This window comes from Tilletiopsis washingtonensis, assembly GCF_003144115.1.
Source record: "Tilletiopsis washingtonensis strain MCA 4186 unplaced genomic scaffold FA09scaffold_6, whole genome shotgun sequence".
Taxonomy (NCBI): domain Eukaryota; kingdom Fungi; phylum Basidiomycota; class Exobasidiomycetes; order Entylomatales; genus Tilletiopsis; species Tilletiopsis washingtonensis.
This window is the reverse complement of record NW_020312003.1, coordinates 142079-156624: the sequence shown is the minus strand read 5'-3', so window position 1 is coordinate 156624 and position 14546 is coordinate 142079. Positions and strand designations below refer to the sequence as shown.

The 14546-nt window shown below is 66.6% G+C and overlaps 7 protein-coding genes and 1 non-coding gene across 8 annotated transcripts in view; 5 read left to right on the top strand and 3 right to left on the bottom strand.

Moving 5' to 3' along the window:
- Nucleotides 1-586, bottom strand: part of FA09DRAFT_328715 (hypothetical protein) — a 1418-nt gene extending 832 nt beyond the window's left edge. The window contains exon 1 of the mRNA XM_025741884.1: nt 294-586. Coding sequence (XP_025599577.1) covers nt 294-540 — 247 coding nt within the window. The 5' untranslated portion in view covers nt 541-586. The remainder of the gene's footprint in view (nt 1-293) is intronic.
- A 428-nt stretch (nt 587-1014) lies between these two features.
- On the top strand, nt 1015-1107 carry FA09DRAFT_t22. Its single transcript has one exon. It is a non-coding gene; the product is annotated as a tRNA-Val (tRNA).
- A 2267-nt stretch (nt 1108-3374) lies between these two features.
- Nucleotides 3375-4963, top strand: FA09DRAFT_225473 (hypothetical protein). Its single transcript, XM_025739569.1, has one exon. The coding sequence runs from the start codon at nt 3557-3559 to the stop codon at nt 4625-4627; it is 1071 nt and encodes a 356-aa protein (XP_025599576.1). The 5' UTR covers nt 3375-3556; the 3' UTR covers nt 4628-4963.
- Nucleotides 4964-5126: 163 nt separating this feature from the next.
- Nucleotides 5127-6278, top strand: FA09DRAFT_295304 (oligosaccharide biosynthesis protein Alg14 like protein; the record flags this gene model as incomplete). Its single annotated transcript, XM_025740112.1, has 3 exons — nt 5127-5214; nt 5420-5769; nt 6105-6278. The coding sequence occupies 3 exons, from the start codon at nt 5127-5129 to the stop codon at nt 6276-6278; spliced, it is 612 nt and encodes a 203-aa protein (XP_025599575.1).
- Nucleotides 6279-6763: 485 nt separating this feature from the next.
- On the bottom strand, nt 6764-8997 carry FA09DRAFT_337438 (hypothetical protein; the record flags this gene model as incomplete). Its single annotated transcript, XM_025743994.1, has 5 exons — nt 6764-7365; nt 7500-7757; nt 7808-7983; nt 8123-8138; nt 8193-8997. 5 exons carry the CDS (start codon nt 8995-8997, stop codon nt 6764-6766), a joined length of 1857 nt encoding a protein of 618 aa, XP_025599574.1.
- Nucleotides 8998-10000: 1003 nt separating this feature from the next.
- FA09DRAFT_225445 (hypothetical protein) lies at nt 10001-10935 on the top strand. Its single transcript, XM_025739568.1, has one exon. The coding sequence runs from the start codon at nt 10277-10279 to the stop codon at nt 10805-10807; it is 531 nt and encodes a 176-aa protein (XP_025599573.1). The 5' UTR covers nt 10001-10276; the 3' UTR covers nt 10808-10935.
- Nucleotides 10936-11364: 429 nt separating this feature from the next.
- On the top strand, nt 11365-12984 carry FA09DRAFT_328713 (PRTase-like protein). The gene is made up of 5 exons (XM_025741883.1): nt 11365-11499; nt 11646-11924; nt 12093-12140; nt 12194-12444; nt 12498-12984. Exons 1-5 carry the CDS (start codon nt 11398-11400, stop codon nt 12562-12564), a joined length of 747 nt encoding a protein of 248 aa, XP_025599572.1. The 5' UTR covers nt 11365-11397; the 3' UTR covers nt 12565-12984.
- FA09DRAFT_328712 (hypothetical protein) lies at nt 12575-14028 on the bottom strand. The gene is made up of 2 exons (XM_025741882.1): nt 13517-14028; nt 12575-13463 (listed from the first exon to the last, which is right to left on the bottom strand). The coding sequence occupies exons 1-2, from the start codon at nt 13658-13660 to the stop codon at nt 12744-12746; spliced, it is 864 nt and encodes a 287-aa protein (XP_025599571.1). The 5' UTR covers nt 13661-14028; the 3' UTR covers nt 12575-12743.
- Between the last annotated feature and the right edge of the window lie 518 nt (nt 14029-14546).

Sequence of the window (14546 nt, the reverse complement as noted above, 5' to 3'; positions counted from 1 at the left end):
CGGTGCACGCAGCACAGCGTAGGCTTGCTCCGCGCGAGTCGGCCTCGCCAGCATTGCGTGCACCTGATCCTGCTCAGCCCTTCGCAGTGCTTCACCGCAGCTGTCGCGCGGGGACGCTCAGCCTCAGGACGCCACATGACAGCCATGGAAGCCCGGCGCTGCTTCACAGGGCTCGAGCCTCGAAGCGCACGCTCTTTGCGGCTCTCGCTCGCTGCAGCTTCTCGCGGCTGAGCGTGCATCACTCCCGGGCCCGTTGCAGTGTCGCGTCCCTCCACCTCTGTCGCCCCACTCACCAAGCTCGGCTCCCTCGGCCCCTCGCAGCACCTTGACATCATCGACATGCTCGCGCGGCACGGCCAGCAGGTGCACGCGCGCCGCCGGGCTGCGGTCGTGGAAGGCGAGGAAGCGTGCGTCGGAGTGCACCACCTCGAAGCGGTTGCCCGCTGCTGGCGAGAGCACCGAGTCGGGACAGAAGATGCACGCCGCCGCGTCCGCCGGCGCTGCGGCTGTGCAGCCGAAGAGCTCGGCGAGGAGCCGCATCGCCGCGCTCAAAGAGGGGCCAGAGCAGAGGCAGTGGTGCGAGACCAGGTGTTGTGGTGGTGGTGGAGGGAGACGCGGTGCGCGCGTGTCCAGGTCGCGGGGCAACACCAACCAACATCGCCTCGCCGCGCGGGCCATACAAACAAACGCCACCGAGATTTGAACACACGGGTGGTATTCAGCAAAGCAAACAAGTGAGAAGCCTAGGCAGGTCAGGAAAAGTGCTCTGCTAGACACCTCCTGAGGCTGCTGCCATGGTTACTCTCTGTGCAGGTCTATGTCACTTCCTGACCTGAGCCTTCCTGCAACTGCTCCCTACTTCTGGATACAGATAATGAGATGAAGCAGCACATGAGAATGCTTGTGCGCATCTGTTGAACAGTTCAGGAAGCCATGGCTGTTGTACTTAGTGCTGACACTCATCTGTCCTCTGCGTGCTGTATCCCTTCCCCAATTTGCCCAGACACTAATAATGGTTGGATGGCGCAGTTGGTCAGCGCGTATGCTTCACACAGATTGTTGATCAGTGGACGCATAAGGTCGCGAGTTCGAGCCTCGCTTCGATCAATTCTTTTTGCTCAGCTTTTTGCTGGTACTCTCTCTGCCTCGGCTTCGCGCTGTCTCCGCTTCTCTCTTCACCACGCCGCCGCGTCCTGTCTCTTGGCTCTTTGCCGGGGCTCTTCGGCTTTGCTATGTGCTTGCAAGAAGACAGAAAGCTTGAGTGGCCGTGATCAGAGCCCTGAGACGGCGTGTCGCGCGCGCCGCGCGATGCCACCGCGCCGCGCGCGTGTCGGCGCCCCACGGCGCCGCGCTCTGTTCTGACAGCCTGTGCCTGCACCTGTCTCCTCTACCGCTCCCCATCCGCTGAATGCTACCCTGGCGCCTCCTAATGTGTCCTGCGTCTGGCAGTAATGTTGCCGTAGCAGGTAGCTGCACTGAAGGCCGTGTCGCCGCTTACGGCGCGTCACATACCGTGCTGCGCGCGGCAACAGGGCCACCGGCGCCGCGACGTTGGCGCAGCGCTGCGCCTCGTTGCTCGGCATACTGCGCTCTTGCTACCCACACAGCAATCAGCTCCAAAGCCGCTGCCTTTGCCCTCGAAAAGCGAAGACTGACGCCGAGGAGCGCAGCACACCACCTCGTCAGCGTGCTCCCACGCCTGTGCACCTCCAGCGCGCCGCGCAGGAGACCGCTCTACACGGGCCGTGCCGACACTCGTCCGAGTGCCTGACCTGCCCGTTGATTGCTGCGCGCTGAGGGCGCGCCGCAAGCAATCCGGCAGCGTCAAGGCGATCTGCGCTCTGGTCGACCGCAACAACGTCGAAGGCAGGCCGCGAGAGGCAGTTGCTGCGCTCGGGCGGCGGTCGAGCGGCGACGGCAGTCGGCTCCAGAGAGGTTAAAGGTGCAGCCCCCTTGGCTGCTCCTTCCTTCCCGACCACATCCTCCAGCTCCACTCCCACCCCGGACCGCGCCTCTCCATCCTGCCCTCGTCACGACCCTGCGCCTCTTGGCCCCACGCTCTCCGGCCCACACCTCTCCCGCCCATACTTCTCAGGCCCACGCAGTCTCTCCGGCTCCTCGTCAACGTCCTCGCCCCCGTCGTCCTCCTCACATTACTCACGCCCACATTCTCTCATGCCCACGCGCACATCGCACCTCGCTGTCATCGGGCACTGTGTCGCCGTCCCGCGCTCGCAGCGCTCTACAGCAGCACTTTCGCACGCTCAGCATCCGCCTCGACACGACACGTCGTCTGCGGCACATACAGCCGTCGGCCGCTCAGTCAGCGAGCCCGTCATCGTCTGCCGCTCCATCGCGTGATGTAAGTCGAAGTGACATCCAACTCTTCTTTGGCGCAGCTGCTCACGCTCGCTGTCCAACAGCGCCACGACCTGCCTTCTTCGATCAGCCGCGTCACGAGCTCCGTTTCAACACTTCTGCTCGTCTTTCGCCTTGTCATCGGCGCTGCGCCTGCTCAGTCGGCTCCCAACATGCATCGGCTACATCCCAGCGCGTCGCAGTGATCTCTTCGTTCGCCGGCACTCACCTCGACACGCCTCGCCATTGGTCTGCGCTGTCATTGGCATCAAGAACGCCGGGCGCTGAGCTCGCGCCAGTCACCACGCGATGCGGTCTGCAAGGAAGGCAGAACGCTGTCGGACGTCTTCGCTCGCACAGAGGGCACCATGGCTTTCGATCGCCACGTTTCCTTCGGTGCGCGAGGACGTCAGCGCACAGCGTCGTGCTCACCTCGCCACCAAGTGCCCCCACGAGGCCCGTCATCGGCCTGCTCGCCCTTCGTCCTTGCGCTGCGCCATCGCCGGCGTCGACAGCTTCGAGGCGTGCACGGGCTAGCCAGCTCGTCTACACCGACGATGCGCCCAAGACGATCAAGCGCGAGGATCTTTCGTTGCACGAGCTACTCGTCGATGAGGCTGAGCCTTCATTCAGCGTCCTCGCTCGGTCGATGTACATCACCGGACTCGACCGCCTTCGCGCTCGCTACATGGTGCAGAGATCCATCGAGGCGCACGATCTGCTTCATTGCACGTGACGATCGAGCTGCGGCTGGGCGTTCGCCCCGTCGCCGTCGAGCGTCCCGTGCGATCGCGCGATTGGCGAGCGTCAATGGATCTCCGCACCGAGCCTAGGGCAGCCGTCGAGGAGCGCTCAGATGGGTGATGAATGCGCGGTCCGCTGTAGCCTGGGCAGAGCAGGTGCTTTAGCGAACATCTTCGCCGATCCGCCCCCTCTGCCTTCGCGATGCAGGACGCCGCACTCTGCACCCGGCGGAGCGCTCCGCAGCAGTCGCCTCTCGGCGCGTCTCCCGAGCCGACAGCCGCCACGACGTAGTGCCAGCGAACTTGAAGGTTGCAATGCCGACGCGCCCACGACTTCGGACGTGCAGCATCGCAACCCTCAAGTAAGCCGATAGTGCATCGTGCCGTCTGTCGCCGATCTACGATGTGCTGCTCGGCTCGCTCGATGTCCGTCGCGAGGTGCGACGTGTGACTCGATGTCGCAGAGCTCTTCGTCGATCGTGTTCAGCTTGAGCGAGCTGAACGCGCCTCGTCGTAAGGTCGAACTCTGTGCCATCGGGCCGACGCCATCCTTGCGGCGGAATGTCAAGGTCGCCGGCAGCGCAGCCATCGTCGAGTCTCGGCGCTTGTGCGCGCGTCGCAGGCCATGGACGACTTCTCATCCTGCTCTCTCCGGCAGAGCAACTCTGCCGCATAGGGTGCGATCAGTAGTCACTCCATGTCCTGTGTCACGCGTAAAAGCTCTTCGTCGTCGTTTTGCGGCCGGCCTCGGATCGGTGGCAGTGCTCTGCGCGTCTCTTCGGATGGCTTCCATCACCCCAGTGCCTTCTGCTCCCCGCGTGGAGTGCAATTCGCTCGGCGGTGGGTGGAATCCTTCCAGCACACGTCCACAGCAGCGCCATCGCCGGCTCGAGGCGCCGCTACCCGGTCAACATCGGCGCCGTCCAGCATCGCTGCAGCATGGTGGACCTCGCCGCACCGCTGTCAACATTCGACACCGGCGCCGTCGTCGCTTCTCCGCCTCTCGCCAGCGCTCTGGTCGCCGATGCACTCCACGTCTGGTGCTGCGTACGCATGGTGCCGTGCGGGCGCGATGCGCGCCGGTAAGGCCGTGCGTACATAGCCTCGGCGCCGTGGAGGCTCGCGGCGGCCTCTGCTCCTTCAAGATGGCGCTCAAGGCTTGCGGTGCTCGGCTGCATTCTCGACGCCGGCGCCGCGTTCGGCTCTCTGCCTCTGGCCGGCGAGGCTCTGCCTGTGTGATGTCGATCAGGAATCGCCGCCGCGTCGCTGGACAGAAGCGCGAACAAGCTCGCGCCTCTCCTTGGCGCTGTGGGTGTCTCCCGCCAGCTCGACTCCACCGCGAACAGAAGCTCATGCCGCGCGTCCAGACGATGGAGCATCTCTCGGCTGCTCGCTACGAAGCTCGCCAGCACTCTCAAGATGATCACCGCCGCGCGCATTGCATCTGCTGCGCTGCTATCCGCCTTCGCCGCCGGCGCCGGCTCTCCACCTCTCAACGGCATGGCTCCGCCTCTGTGAGAGTTTGAGGTTGTAGGCACGCTCCGGGCGCTGAGCGGATGCTTGCGCCTCTGCGCAAGCCTCTCACACCAGCGCTCTGGAGCTGCTCGTCAACCCCGACCTCATCCGAGACGGCGCACGAGGGCCCGCTCGACTCGACTGCGCTCTCGACTCGGCTCGCGCTCGCCATGCCCACGTCACCAGCTCGCCGCCAACTCACTGTCGCTTCGACTGTCCTCTTTCATGGCTCCCTTGCGTCACACCTGAACACCACTCCTCCGCATTCATACCGTGTCACCCATCCGTCGCGATGCCATTGTGAAGAAGAAGAGGTGGTTCGGTTAGGCGCGACGCTGTTGGGGCTGCGAGGGAGGAGCTCGCATGCGAGTTACTCCGGCGCGTGTGCGCGTCTCTTGCCGTTGGGCGCTGCACGCGCGTCGCTCGCTGCTTCGCGTCCCACCTCCACCTCGCCATGCCCCGCACGCCATGATCCTGCTCCTCGTCGTCGCCGCGCTGCTGCTGTGGCGCATGTGGGCGGCGCTGCGAGTGCGCGGGCAGCCGCAGCGCTCGAGGGCGGCACACGAGACGTGCAGCGTGGCGGCGTTCCTTGGCAGCGGTAAGTGGCAGGCGGTGCGGTGCTTAGCGCAGATGGGCACGAAGGCGTGCGAGGGTGTCCTCGCGTGTATGCTGTTGCCGCAGCTGGTTGGCTCGCCAACGTCTGTAGATGGCAGCTTGCCTCGCTCCGCAGCTGCTCTCAGCGGTGATGGACTGTTCTGCTCTGCCAGTGGTGGCCTCTTCTGCTCTGCTGACCTCTTTCTCAGGCGGCCACACGGCCGAGCTCATCGCCATGCTCTCCGCACTCCCGCCTGAGCGCTACACGCCGCGCACCTACTTCATCTCGGCAGGCGACATGCACTCGCGCGGCAAGGCCGCAGCACTCGAGACGCGGCTCGGCGGTAGCGCACACGTCGTGACGCTGCCTCGCGCGCGGGCCGTCAAGCAGAGCTTCCTCTCGGCGCCGGCGAGTACGGTGGTGGCGCTAGCGGGCTGCATGCAGGCCATAGTGCTGCCGCAGCTGTGCGCGGGGAGAAGGCGCGTGGGGCCGGAGATGCTGCTGATGAACGGACCGGGGACGTGCGTGCCACTCGTGGCGAGCGTGTACGTGCTAAGGGTGAGTGGGAGGCTGCGAGGCGTGGCTCGAACGAGAGGCGCAGAGCGGCGGGGGCGAGAACAGAGGGAGATGCTGGAGGAGACACCCGGCCAGCGGCGAGACACGTCGCTTGCGATGGCAGCGCAGCGAGAGGTAGACGTCGCTCGGATGAGTCGGCGCGGTATGTGAGGGCCGACGGGCTGGCTACCTGTGGGTTTGGTCAAATGCGCCGAGAGCAGCTACGCACCGTCGTGCGGGCAGTAATCCAGCGCGAAGTGTTCTGCGTCGAGGTTCATGACGTCGGCCGTGCTCACGCTCAGTGCCTCGATGCTCCGCAGCTGACCACTCTCTTGCAGCTTTTCGGCCTACCATCTCCGCAGCTCGTGTACATCGAGTCTTGGGCGCGCGTACGCTCGCTCAGCCTCACGGCGCGCCTCGTGCGGCCGTTCGTCGATCGCTTCGTCGTGCAGTGGCCCGAGGTCGCCGGCCCGCTGCGCGACGGCGAGCAGTGCCGCGGCTGGCTGGTCTAGCGCTCGAGGACAAGCCAGCGGCGATCAAAACTGGCATGCGCAGCTCGTCCGTCGACTCATCGTGCTTCTGCGGGACTCGTCGCTGGGATGCAAGCGTCAGCTCGGCCACAGCTGACTTCCGCAGCTCAAGCCCTCGGCCTTCGAGCAGCGGCATCAGCGCCATGCTCGTACCTCGTCGAGCGCTGGTCCGCGCTCTGTACCGGGCCCCTGCATAAGACGACATGCTATGAGCGCGCCGCCGACAGCAGCGCCATGCACCGTCTCCGATCTGCGCCATCGCCTCGCAGCCCACGACTTCGGGCCACTTGCTCAAGCCGACACCTTTTCGCGCACACCTCACTCGATTGGTCAATGGTCGTTGCGCTCGTGTATGTCGTTAGTGCGGTATTAGAGGAACAAGGTAGAGAGAGATGTGCTGGGAGAGCTAGCGCGTCGAGCGCGGGGGTCGAGCAGCGACAGCGGGGACGCATGTGCAGACGTTGTCCTCACGCCGCGTCGAGCGACAGCGACGCTGTGACGAGCTGCGGGTCCAGCGAGCCGTCGCTCGCCGGCGATGAGCGCGAGTGCGATGTCGGCGGCGGCGCGAGATGCGCCGTGCCGACGTCGGCCGGCGAGTAGTACACCTGCGGCTCGTACACCTGCGGCGGCGGCGCAAAGTGCTGCAGGGCGTGCGGCGGCTGTGCGTCCTGCCCCGCCTGCCAGTGCCACGCCGGCGCCGGCTCGGCACGCATGGGCAGCGCGTCGCTCGGGTACGGCGCATCGTACATGCCGTCATACGGCTGCTGGTACTCGAGCGGCGCCTGGCCGGCGACGGGGTAGCCTGGCGGTGCAGCCGCAGCGATGCTCGGACGCACGAGCGGCGGCGCGCCGTCGATCATGGCCGTCGGGCCGAAGCGCACGAGCTTGCCAACGGCGCCCTCGGTGCGCGAGATCTCGATGAGCGCGCTGCGCAGCTCGTGATACGGGCCGACGAGCTCGTGCGTGTAGAAGTGCGTCGCCTGCGCGCCCTCGGTGAAGTCGTCGCACTGGCGCCAGGCGGGCTTGCGCTTGCCCTCGCGCTCGTCCTTGGCCGTGCTGCGGAAGACCTCTGCAGGGGGTGTCAGCATGCAGTGCGAATGAGCGGAGGTGGCGAGTAGCAGACAGCGGCGGGCAGCGAAGGACAGCAAGCGGATTGATGTGCCTCCGCCCTGCGACGGTCACATGCTGCGGCCGCCTACTCACCCATGTAGAAGTACGGCGGCCGGTCGAGCTCGACGACGGCGCGTCCGACGGGGCCGGCAATGCCGTCCGCCGGATCCGCCTGGACGGCGTCAAAGTAGACGCTGCGCACGGCCTTCCACGGCAGCTCGAGCTTGTAGCCGAGGCTGTCGCTCGTAATCACCCACGCAAAGAACTGGTTGCGCAGGGAGAAGTAGCAAGTCGGTGCGATGCGGCGCCACTCGCCGACGCGCAGATAGTGCGCCGGCAGCTCGACGGCCGCTGGAGAAGAGTCAGCACGCATGCAAAGTGCTCGCGCTAGCTGCACTCACTGTCGGCGACGGTGCGTCGCGGCTCGGCAGACATGCGCCGGGCATGTCCGTCGAATCTTGGGTCGCTCGCGTCGAAGCTCATGGCACGGCCATCGAGCTGCCACGCGTACGCCTCGACGTTGTCGCTCGCCTGCTTGGACTTTGCACGGCTGTTGTTGAGGGGATGCCGGATGCGGCTGGGCCGATGTCAGCGAGAGCACCAGACAGTTCCGCCCAGCGCGCGGGCGTGCATCGCGTGAGGTGCCATGTGGTCCCCCTCCGGGCACGGCTCCGCCTCTGCCGTGCCCGCCGCCGATGCGTTGGTACAATACTCACCGATTCTGGAACCAGACTGGAAGGAGGGTCAGCATATGCTCTGCCGGAGTGACATGCTCCTCTGACTCACTCTGGAGGCTGCGCTCGTTGACGTCCAGCTTGCGCGCCAGGTGCTCGCGCACGGCGCCGACAGGGTTGCGGTTCTTCTCGAAGAAGGCCTCGAGCGCCGCGAGCTGCTCGCGCGACATCTTGTTGCGCTTGCGGCCCGCGAGTGCCGCCGGCGCCGGGCGGCCAGGCGACGTGCGCTTGCGTCCGACGAGGTTCGGCACGCCGGCGAGGGCGTCGAGCGCCGACGTGTGCAGCGGGCTGCGGTGCAGGCTGCTCGATGGCGACGGCGAGAGGTTGCTGAAGAGACTCTCCGGCGAGTGGTCGGTGGCCATGAAGCTGCTGAAGCTCTCGGCGCGCCGCAGCGTCGCCGGCGGCAGCAGCAGCTGGCCGTCGTGCCGTGGGCTTGGACGTGCCGAGTGCGTGTGCATGCTGAGCGGCGACGACGTCATGTAGCCGCCGTCAAACGAGACCGACGGCCGACGGCGGTGCATCGGCATGGGCGATGACGCCGCAGAGGTCGCCGACAGGCTGGCCGCCATATGGGGCGCCACGCCCGACGCCACGTTCGGCGGCAGCAGATGCGTGTGCTGCTCGAACGCCGTGCCGCTGCCGCCGAGGTGCGAGTCGGACATGCTGCGTGCCGACATCGACGGCATCATCGGCGTGCCGAGGCCGCTGTAGCTGTGCGAGTAGGGCAGTGCATGCGGCTGCGGCGGCGGCGGCGGCTGCGGCCACGCAGAATAGTCGTGCGCAGGCTCGCTCGTCGGGAAGCTCAGGCCGAGAGCCGTGCCGTGGCTTGCGTCGCCGAGGAAGTTGCGCTCGCTCATGTTGGCGAGAGGTGGTAGGCGAGGCGGAAGCGGCTGGTCGATCGAGATGTCGCGAAGGAGCGAGCGAAGTGGCGCGAGCGGCGAGATGCGCGGCGAGCTGTGCACCGTCGGGCTGCGAGGCGAGGTGCGAGGCGATGTACGCGCCGTTGAGCTGCGAGGCGAGCCCTGAGGCGAGCTACGCTTAGGCTTGACGACGGGTTGAGAGCGCTGTTGAGCACGGGTGCGTGGCATGACGGGCAAGGATGTGTCAGTGATGGTGGCGAGAGGGATAAGAGGCACGGAGACGTCCACAGCGAGCCGCCTCTCAGGTCAGCCGCACGCATGGCGAAGCACTGGCCACCCGCACAGAGAACGACTCGCAGGCCAGCCGCACACACAGCGAGACGCAGGCTGACCGCACACGGCGGGAGCGGGGCCGCCGCTGGATCGACGCTAGACTCTCGCTGGACCGCCGCTCTAGCCCGTCAAGAGGTCGTCGACGGGCACTATGCGGAAGCAATCTCGTGCTGCGCAGACAGGACAGCAGCAGCGCTGACCCGCGAGCCGGATGCCGGTTGATGAGGCGCGACGGTTCACCCCCTGGACGCGTGCGACTCACAGATGTAGCGTGATTGACGTGCGAGGCGACGTCCAGCGTCGGCGAGGAAGTGCTAGTGCGAGATGGAGTGACACGAGAGTGGTGCGAGAGGTGGGAGAGAAGAAGAGAGAGCTGCGACGTGACAGCTGATATTAACGAGACGAGAGGGAGGCGAGTGAGAGTCGGAGAATTAGAGAATCAGGGGCGAGGGCGGAGGGCTTGGTACCGATGCGGCGGGCCACACTGGGCGTTCCCGACGCAGGGCTACTGCCGGGCGTGATCGTCAAGATCGCTGGCAGCGTTGGGGCCCCGTGCCGGAAATGAAGTGGGCGCAGGCGCGGTCCAAGCGCGGCGGCGCCGAGATGTGGGCTCCGCTCGCGGAGCGGGATTAGAGAGAGAGCGAGGGATTAGGCGAGTCGGTGGAGCGAAAGTGTCTCGATGAATGGAGGTGTGTTGGGGGAGTCGTGAGAGAGAGAGGTCGTGTCGGGGGCGTGAAGGTGCTTTGGCCTTGAGTTGTCGATGCCGAGCACCTTATCTACTACCCGCGAGACTCGCCACCGGGTGGAGCACAGCCTGCTCTGGCCGGACCACTGGCCGATCGCCTGCTCGACATCCGTTGGGACAGCGCCCTGCGACGACTGGCCGATCGCCTGCTCGCCACCCGAGTATACAGCGGTCCGTTGAGCCTCGGGCGCACTACGCATGAGCAGCGGGAGGCGCGAGGCGGCACGTGTTGCAGGCGCCACCCCACAGGCCTCCTACTGCGCCCGCCGAGCTGCGAGGCAGACGCCGAGGTGGCGTCCAGCGCCGGTACGCTGGGCCACACGACCATGTCGCCCTACGCTGCGCTCCCCGCCCAGCGCATTCATTCTGCGCCGCCGTGCAGTTGAGCCGGGTATGCGGGCGCCTGCAGGTGGGCGGCAGGCGGCAGGATGCAGGCGGCGCAGTGAGAGGCCGAAGCGACAAGGCCCGAGAGGAGGCCGGCCCAGATCGCCTCGGCTCGGGCTCTGCGCTGCAGGTCGGCGCAGCAGCAGCGGCGACGGCGACGGCGGCGGAGCAGGTGGCCGCAGCGATCTCGTCATGGGCCGCCGTGGCGGGACGAGCTGGCGACACGCGATCCGTGCGTCGCTGCCCACAGCGCTGCCGTCCACGACACCGCATCGAGAAAAGCGTCTCTCGGACGAGACTGCGCCGCTACTCGTCCGGCAGCGAAGCACAGTCGCGGTGCGATAGCCTAGCACACCGCCGCCGTGCTGGCTTCACGGGCCGTCGCTGCCCAGCCGAGGGGCTTGCGCCGCCGGCTAAGACGAGCTCTGGGTGCCTCCCGGCCGAAGGTGACCGCCGTCTGCTCTCGTGCGCATGTCTGCGATTCGTGCGAGAGGCGCACATAGCCTTCGATGCATCTGTGTGACTTGCTGGTTCTTGATGTCGTGGTCGGGACGACAGGGACGCGCGCGTGCCGCCGATTGAGGGGGTGCAGCGGGGCGTGTCACGCGTCGCGCTGCGAAGCAGCGCAGGACCACCTAGGCCAGGCCTGCGCAGGCCGCCATCTACGATTCGCTTGAGCAAGCACAACCATGCCTCGCAGCATCTCGATCTATACTAAGCGGCCAAGGCCCGACGCGAGGACACCCGGTCTTGCTCATCACCTGCAGCACTGTCGCCGCACGGGGCGCCTCCTGGGCGCGCGGCGCAGCTCCGCGGAATCCGGCTCCGCCGCGTGGGACTTTCGGCGGCCAAGTCGCGCGCGGCCTCAAATTTGGCGATAGCGAGCGACCTTCTCACGCCCGTCATCACCCCACCCCCACACCTCACCGCCCAGCATGGCCGACACGCTGCCCGACGACCACTACCGCATCACATACGAGGAGGTGCACGAGCACATCTGCGGCGCGGCCAAGCGCATCAAGGATGAGTTCGACCCGGTGCGTTGTGCGGTGTGGGCTGAGGAGTGGTGCGCAGCGCTGACTTGCTCTGCCTCTGCTCTGCCTTACTCTGTCATGCTCTGCCACGGGTCCACCTCTACGCCGCCACGCTGCCGCTCTGCCACTCTTTGCCTCTTTGTTACCAGGACGTCATCCTGGCCGTCGCCGGCGGCGGCCTCTTCCCGGCGCGCGTGCTGCGCACCTTCCTCAAGCGGCCGTCGCTCATCGACCCGGCCAAGATGCGCAACGTGCCCATCTCCGTCGTCTCGCTGGCGCTGTACGAGGAGTCGGCCGCCAGCACGGCAGGCACGCTGGGCAAGGAGGTGGTGCGCACGCAGTGGCTCGACGCCAAGGCGATCCGGGGCGCGCGCGGCGTTGAGGAGGGCAAGGGAGAGGGACTGCTGGGCAAGAACATCCTGATCGTGGTGAGTGGCAGGGCGGGCGCAGCGGCGATGTGCGGGAGCTGCGAAAGACAGTAATGTGCTGGAGATGCGCGGCAGCGTTCAGATGTGCAGGTAGTGCGCAGGGGATCTGCAGGCGATGCGAAGGAGATGCGTAGACTCGCCGAGGCGCACCACTGACCCCACACTCAGGATGAGGTCGACGACAGCCGCACGACGCTGCAGTACGCATACAACGAGGTGCGTGTGTCGCTGGCGTGCACCGTCGCAGTTGACACTCACGCCTCCCGCAGCTGTCGAAGGACGTGCGCACGGCGCTCGCCGCCCTCACGCCCGAGGAGCGCGCCGCGCTCCCGCCGACGCGCTTCGGCATCTTTGTGGTGAACAACAAGGAGCGGACAAAGAAGGGCGCGCTGCCCATCTACCCCGCCGACACGACGCGCGCCAACGAGCCCATCACCGAGTCGGGCATCGGCGAGGGCTGCTTCTACTGGGCGGCCAAGACGACGGCGGACCTGTGGATCGAGTATCCCTGGGAGCAGGAGTGAGTGCGCAGGCCAGGGCAGCGGAGGGTGACTGCTGACGCTGTGCACGCAGGGACATCCTCGAGCACAACCGGTTGGCCGCGCTGGCCAAGAAGCTCGGCGCCAACCAGGGCAACTGAGGCAGGGCCAGAGGAGAGGCGGCACAATATCCATAGATCATCTAGCATCGATCGCGTCACTATGTACAGAGCAGCTGTGGCCGCAGCAGCAGCGGCCAGACGGCAGCGGGCAAGGGGGTACTATTAGGTGCTGTGTCTCAAGCCGGAGGCCGCAGAGCATGTCACTACTGCAGCAGCGCCTACTGCGCCTTCTTGCTCTCGAGTAGCGCACCCTTGGCGTTCTTCGTCGGCGGCTTCGTCGGCCACGAGAGGCCCTTGGCGGCCGCCTCCTTCTTCTGCTCGGCCTGGCGCGCGCGGTAGCGCTTGTAGCTGAGGTCCGTGCCCATCAGGTGGTCCCACCAGCGGAAGCTCGTCGAGTAGCAGCCGACGAAGGCCATGTGGTGGTGGTCGTGGTGGTCGGCGCCGGCCCAGAAGGGCATCCAGTTGTGCATCGAAATGGGAAAGTCGTAGCCCGAGTGCGCATCGATGGCCTGGAAGAGACGCATGACGATCCACACATACACGGTGAGGATGTGCAGGTTCTTCGTGAGCGCGCACAGCAGGAACGGCCCGCCGATGGTGCCCGAGCCGAGAATGAAGACCTCGAGCGGGTGCGCGTACTCGGCGGCCAGGCCGAACGGCGCGCTGAACTCGTGGTGCTTCTTGTGGATGTGCTTGTACAGCGGGCCCCAGTGCAGCGCGCGGTGCGCCCAGTAGTGGAACGTGTCCTCGAACACGAAGAAGAGGCCGATCTGCCACGCCATCGTGAGGATCGACGGGAACGGCACCGAGTGCGTCGCCAGGCCAAAGTACTCGCAGATCGGGTGGAAGGACCAGATCTGCGGCAGCTCGACGGTGAAGTGGCTCAGCAGCACGGACTTGGTGCAGTCCCACTGCTGCTTCGGCGTCGCCACGCGGTCCTGCAGAAATGTGTGAGGGCCAGTCTGCGGATCTGCGACTCGGCGCCACTCACGTCCTGGATCTTGTACTTGCGCATCGATGGCATCGAGTCGATGATGACCCACGGGATGGCGCGGCCGAAGTAGACGAGCTGTGTGTGGGGCGTGAGCATAGGCGCGAGGGGGCGGGTGCGAGTGTGCTGCGAGTGGCGCGACATTACGGCCGCTGCAGCGTAGTACCAGCGGCATGCGGACACGAAGCAGCGGCGAGGCTCGCGAGCTTGCAGAGCACTGCCGGCGCTGCATGTCGCCAGACACGGCGCTCACAGCGGCGCTCGAAGCAGCGTTGTAGGCGCCACAGCCCGTTGCGTGGCGTCAGGCAGCCACGCAGCACAGCGGGCCACACGACAACGCAAAGCACAGCACCAGAGCCCCTTGTCGTCGCGCAACTCACCTCGTGCAGCACGAAGCTCATGACGCCGGTGGCGAGCACGGGGTTGCCCCAGTACAGGTACCAGTCCATCCAGGCGCGCTCGGCCCAGTTGAGCTGCGTCACGTCGGTGCCCTGGTAGAGGTCGGCGGCCCAGGCCGTCGTGGCGGGGTTGATGAGCCCCGCGACGGTGCTGTTCACCCAGGCCTGCGAGGAGGCGAGGACGTCCATGGTGAGGAGGGGAGGTGGTGGTGTGGTGGGGAGGGCGCAGCGCCGGGCGAGATGCGCCCTTAGAACGCGCGCCGCCGCACGCACGCGCGAAGCTTGCCGCCGCCTGCCGCCTGACACGCGCGCCGGCGGTGGCGCGCCGGCCGCGGCACTTTCGCGCACCGCCGTTGAACCCCTTGCGCAGATCAGGCGTTTGGGCGCGCCGCCCCGGCAGATCCCTCTCGCGCGACTCACGCCGCCACCTCGCGAGCTTCATCGCTTCTGGCGCGCATCGTGCAGCGTCAGCGCAGGCGCAACGGAGCGGAGCTCCAGCGCACAGCCATTCCCACTTGTCAGCGCAGCACAGCCTGGCTCCAGGGCGAGGGTGGCCTGACGCGCGTCGGCCATCTCGCTCGTGGGGCGCTGAAATCTGAATCTTGGTGGCGCGTGTGTTGCGCTGCGCGGCG

Excerpts from the sequence above, each read along its gene's own strand:
- FA09DRAFT_225473 (XM_025739569.1), top strand. The coding sequence starts at position 3,557 with ATGTCGCAGAGCTCTTCGTCGATCGTGTTCAGCTTGAGCGAGCTGAAC.
- FA09DRAFT_225445 (XM_025739568.1), top strand. The coding sequence starts at position 10,277 with ATGAGCAGCGGGAGGCGCGAGGCGGCACGTGTTGCAGGCGCCACCCCA.
- FA09DRAFT_328713 (XM_025741883.1), top strand. The coding sequence starts at position 11,398 with ATGGCCGACACGCTGCCCGACGACCACTACCGCATCACATACGAGGAG. Across the intron at positions 11,925-12,092 it reads GCAAGAACATCCTGATCGTG|GATGAGGTCGACGACAGCCG; the intron begins GTGAGTGGCAGG and ends CCCCACACTCAG. Across the intron at positions 12,141-12,193 it reads TGCAGTACGCATACAACGAG|CTGTCGAAGGACGTGCGCAC; the intron begins GTGCGTGTGTCG and ends CGCCTCCCGCAG.
- FA09DRAFT_328712 (XM_025741882.1), bottom strand. The coding sequence starts at position 13,660 with ATGTCGCGCCACTCGCAGCACACTCGCACCCGCCCCCTCGCGCCTATG. Across the intron at positions 13,464-13,516 it reads GCAAGTACAAGATCCAGGAC|GACCGCGTGGCGACGCCGAA; the intron begins GTGAGTGGCGCC and ends ACATTTCTGCAG.